This window comes from Priapulus caudatus, unplaced genomic scaffold, assembly GCF_000485595.1.
Source record: "Priapulus caudatus unplaced genomic scaffold, Priapulus_caudatus-5.0.1 Scaffold141, whole genome shotgun sequence".
Classification (NCBI taxonomy): domain Eukaryota; kingdom Metazoa; phylum Priapulida; class Priapulimorpha; order Priapulimorphida; family Priapulidae; genus Priapulus; species Priapulus caudatus.
In genome coordinates this window covers 20,527-25,050 of record NW_014577202.1, presented here as the reverse complement: position 1 = coordinate 25,050, position 4,524 = coordinate 20,527, and the positions used below count along the sequence as shown (strand labels likewise).

Below are 4,524 nucleotides of genomic sequence, written 5' to 3'. Positions count from 1 at the left end.
ATTTATGGGCGCCATAAATGTTTTGAATCGAGCCATATAGTATATGTTAACTGCGTAACGACAGACTATCCACACAGCAATAAATCCAGTCATTATAAAGATCAACATACAACCTTTACCTGCCTGGCGTATGTGTAATCAAATATATACATCGTGGGCGGGGTTACAAGGGTTCTGTATGGAAAGATTAAGGTAAATGAGACGAGACGTGGGGAGCGGGAGGGTTGATGAATACAACATGTGTTTTTAGAGAAGTACGGTTGAATGCTGATTGATTCTGTATTTTATATTCTGATGTATACCAATTCAAACATAGTATACGAGTATGCATTTCACTTGTTTTTTCTAACCCAGCAAACGAGCTTTTGTAGAGGAAAATAATCTAAAATATATGGCGCAAATATAATTGTTTCATTTCATTAAACAGTTTAGGTGTAATCGTAACCCCAATCATGATTTCTGGACATTTTTTCGTTATCAAACATTTTATAAAAATGTCTGCTACTAATACTATTCTGGTAGCAGGCCGGGATGTGGTACATACTCCATTGGTTGTTGCTAGAACACGGGCGTCGAAGGAGGGTGCCGTTACGTGGCAGCACTAGTCACTTAGTACGCTTCAAAGTCCAAATCTTCCACGGAAAGATTCCACAGTCATACTTCCGTGCTAGACATGGCCTTATATCCCCAACCCTAACCCTAACTCTAATCCTAACCCTAACCCTAACCCTGACCCTAACCCTAATCCTAGCACAAGTGCAGCCACATCACGTGACCCTCCTTCGATGCCCTTGTTCTTGCAAATCCCTACTCCATTGGTCATATATCACACAGCGCCACCTATAAATGTTCTCACATGAATGAACATTTCTTATTTTGTAGTGCTATATAATGTTCAACCTTCTAGTAGCAACAAACTATATTTAGGGACTTGCGAGAAAAGATACCCGTCTCGTACGCTATACAAAAGAAACGCGCAATAAACGTCGCGTGATTGCGCAATACATCGAGTGTTAAGCTTGTATTTGCAGCGAGTGACGTCCACAGCGTGACCTTTTAGAGGACGAAGCCACGATGAGTCCGCAAACCTGCGCCGACGAGGGCGACACCTACACATGCACCGAGTGAACTATCCTTAATCGCGTGTAAAACCGTTATATATTGAGTTTATAGACGGTTTACAGTATGTCTATCATTTCACCACTAAAAATCACCGTTCGTCGTGTAGACGTCTCGTCTACATCTGTCATTGTCATATACATTGTCACGTCTCGGCTACGTTGCTGGGATATAATTGTACACCTCAAATATTGACAAAAGGCAATGAACCCGCACTTCTCGTTGACTTAGTATATTTACTAGTCGTAACTTAGGCACAAAGGGTCGTTGTCGTATAGGGTACTACATATATGTACCCGAGGTAACTATCTGATATGGTTAGGGTTAGGGTTAGGGTTAGGGTTAGGGATAAGGTGTAGGCGTAGGCGTAGGTGACATATATGTACCTCGGGTACCCTATACGACAACGACCCCTTCATCGTTACTTAGCATAGACTTAGTGCAATTTATGCTTGCCGAGTTTACAAACTGACCTATAGCTTATCGCATGTGATATGATTGTAAATGGCCTGAATAATCGGTACCGAAGATCGGCACAGCAGCGCTATAGTCAGACATATAATATAGACACATGCATATGTTCGGACATAGATGTGCTTCACATATTTGTATGCGTGGCTGACTGCCAGCTGGATATATATCACTCTGCGCAGCATTTAGCGCTATTTATTGCGCGAAGTGCAACGACAGTTTTTGATGCAGCCGACGACAAATGTTATACGATAACGACTGATAGTAAGTCCTCACAGTGATGGTAGACGTTATCACGAATGACATAAGTACAGCGACCACGCCACCTTACTGTACGTCACCAAATAGGACAGCAGCAGCGATCGCGAGCAGAGAAGAAATTCTCTTGTGGAACACAAAGGGAATTGATGATGGTTAGAAAAAACAGTGAAGACAAACCACCACCAGATGGAGGTTGGGGCTGGCTGTGTGCTTCCGGGGGGTTCGTGGTGTACTTCTTAACAGCAGCTCAGCTAAGAGCATTCGGTGTGTTTCTCCCCGTACTCACTAAGGAATTCGGTACTAGCAACGCACTGACGGCATGGGCAAACGGAATCGCAACCGCCGCTCTTCTAATGCTAAGTAAGTATAGCATGCGGCTTCGTGCGTTCTAGTATAGTTTGCTCACGCGTTTCATGGTAAAATTGGGCATAGCGTATAACATTGGTAGCTTTCCCGGATAGGGGGAGACACTCCTATTGTAAAGGTACTGGACGTACGTGCCGCTGGACAGTGGTAATTTTCCGAACATCATATGCGCACAGCTTAGGGTATATTTTCCCGAACCATCGTTTATTGGCACAGGTTATCTAGATATACACCATGCAAGCTGATATTAAGGACCAACATTGGCAAAAAACAATATTGAACCAATATAGGCAGATATTGGTTCAATATAGGCAGATGATTGGTCCAATATCGCACTAATATTGGCAGAACAATATTAGGCCATAGTCACCATGCCGATTTTGAGCCAATATCTTGCCTATATTGGCAGGAACAGCACATAACTAAAAATGTGGCAATATTGGCAACGGTATACTTTTATGGGCAGTATATTGGACATGTGTATTTTGCGGAGCGGCAAAAGCGTTTGCGAGCAGGGTCAGGTTTTCAAAGGTCCCGCGAGGCACCCCCCCGCTATCCAGTTTCCGAAGGCGAGGCCCCCCCCCCCCGGTAGCTTTATGAGACCACGAAGCACGCTCTAGTTGTTAACTCGTGCCTTAAAATGACTACGTCACCATAAATAGTAAAAGTTAAAAAATACATTTTTACTTTTTCACAAAATGTAAATGATTCTGTTCGCTTAGTATGGTAAAAATTGATGCATTATACTTCCTATTTTGCTATTCTGTCCGATGTGAACAAACCCTCGTGCATTTTATGTCATTATCAAATATATCAAATCGTTCAGACTTTTTGGATTTTCAACTAGTTGTTTTGCTAGGATACATTTAGTGCTTTTAGTACTTACTTTTCCTGTAAAAAAATTGAAACAACAATTTTATAAATATACACGATAGAAAATTCGTAACGTAGTCAATTTATTAGTAGCCATAATTTAGGGGTGACAAGGGATTGTGGAATGCCTCGTTCGTGGTACGTATTGCTTACGTTGTGCTATTCCACTTTAGTTTTGTTGTTCGTGTATGAAGTTAATGTCATAGTCTTTTGCACAATTTATCATAATTCATCGCCTCAGCTCGATATGAATGAGGTTTTTCTCTTCAGCGCCATTGGCGACGGCGCTGTGTCACAGATACTCCTACAGGACAGTTGCTATACCCGGTGCAATCATCGCTGGCGTAGGAATGTCCCTAGCCTACTTTGCCAAAGGTCTTCCGGTCCTCTATCTTACTTATGGACTGATGTTTGGTAAGAGTAAATGTAGCAGCTCACCGTTGTACTTCCGATTTAATCCAGGCGAATTTATTATTAATTTTTTATAAATTTAATATTTGTGTCGGATATCTCGCTGCTATTATTTGATGATTTGTTGTCATCTGATTATTATGTAATTATGTAAACCAGGTACACATTCGAAAATCACTCTAGACATATAGCCGCCCAGCCATGAAATCTTCAGTTTAAATAAAAGTTTAAATCACCTGGTCTGATTTAATGATATTTTGACAAATGACTTTGTACTCGTGAACAAAAATACAACACGTCATTCAAATTGCGTCTGTAGCTACCCTTAAACTTGTAAAAATTATTCAAAGATTGTTAATTTGTCAAGTTTTACGACCTAAATTATATCTGCAGGGCTAGGATCATCGTTAAATACCATCCCGGGACAAGCATCAACAGCTGAGCATTTTGTTAAGAAACAATCAACATCCATCGGCATCATTCTCCTAGGAACCGGAGTAGGCACACTTGTTTGGCCGATCCTCATAGAATACCTCCTAGAAGAATACTTGTACCAAGGAACATTTCTTATCTGTGGCGCGATATCATTTAACCTCCTCGTCGCTGCAAGTTTATTTAGAAACTTTAAGAAGAGACCTCCACCAGACTCCCGTGTCGCGGAAACAAGTAACAATGTAGAAACGAGTGCGTCAGCCAGTAAACCACCATCATGTTTCGCTAGGATTCAAAATTTCATCAGAAATAGTAAGCCCATCGTGGACAAACGCGTTCTAACAGATTCTACCACTTTAGTGTATTGCGTGACGCTGTTTTTTGTTCAAATTACCTACCAATCTATTTTCATTCTGCTGCCCACGCGAGGCGAGGAGATAGCAGACAGTGAGGGCTTCAGTGTGGCTACACTGGTGTCCACCATTGGTCTTTCTGAGACCATCTTTCGGCTTCCATTGGGCTCCATCTGGGACATCAGCTTTTTGCGCAAACCCACTCGCAGGCTGGCGGGTCTAACAGTGTTAATCTTTT

The 4,524-nt window shown here is 41.8% G+C and overlaps 1 protein-coding gene across 1 annotated transcript in view; it reads left to right on the top strand.

Moving 5' to 3' along the window:
- The first annotated feature begins 1,920 nt into the window (after window positions 1-1,920).
- LOC106806086 (monocarboxylate transporter 12-like) overlaps window positions 1,921-4,524 on the top strand; it is a 7,931-nt gene continuing 5,327 nt past the window's right edge. The window contains exons 1-3 of the mRNA XM_014807940.1: window positions 1,921-2,211; window positions 3,361-3,504; window positions 3,895-4,499. Coding sequence (XP_014663426.1) covers window positions 1,998-2,211; window positions 3,361-3,504; window positions 3,895-4,499 — 963 coding nt within the window. The 5' untranslated portion in view covers window positions 1,921-1,997. The remainder of the gene's footprint in view (window positions 2,212-3,360; window positions 3,505-3,894; window positions 4,500-4,524) is intronic.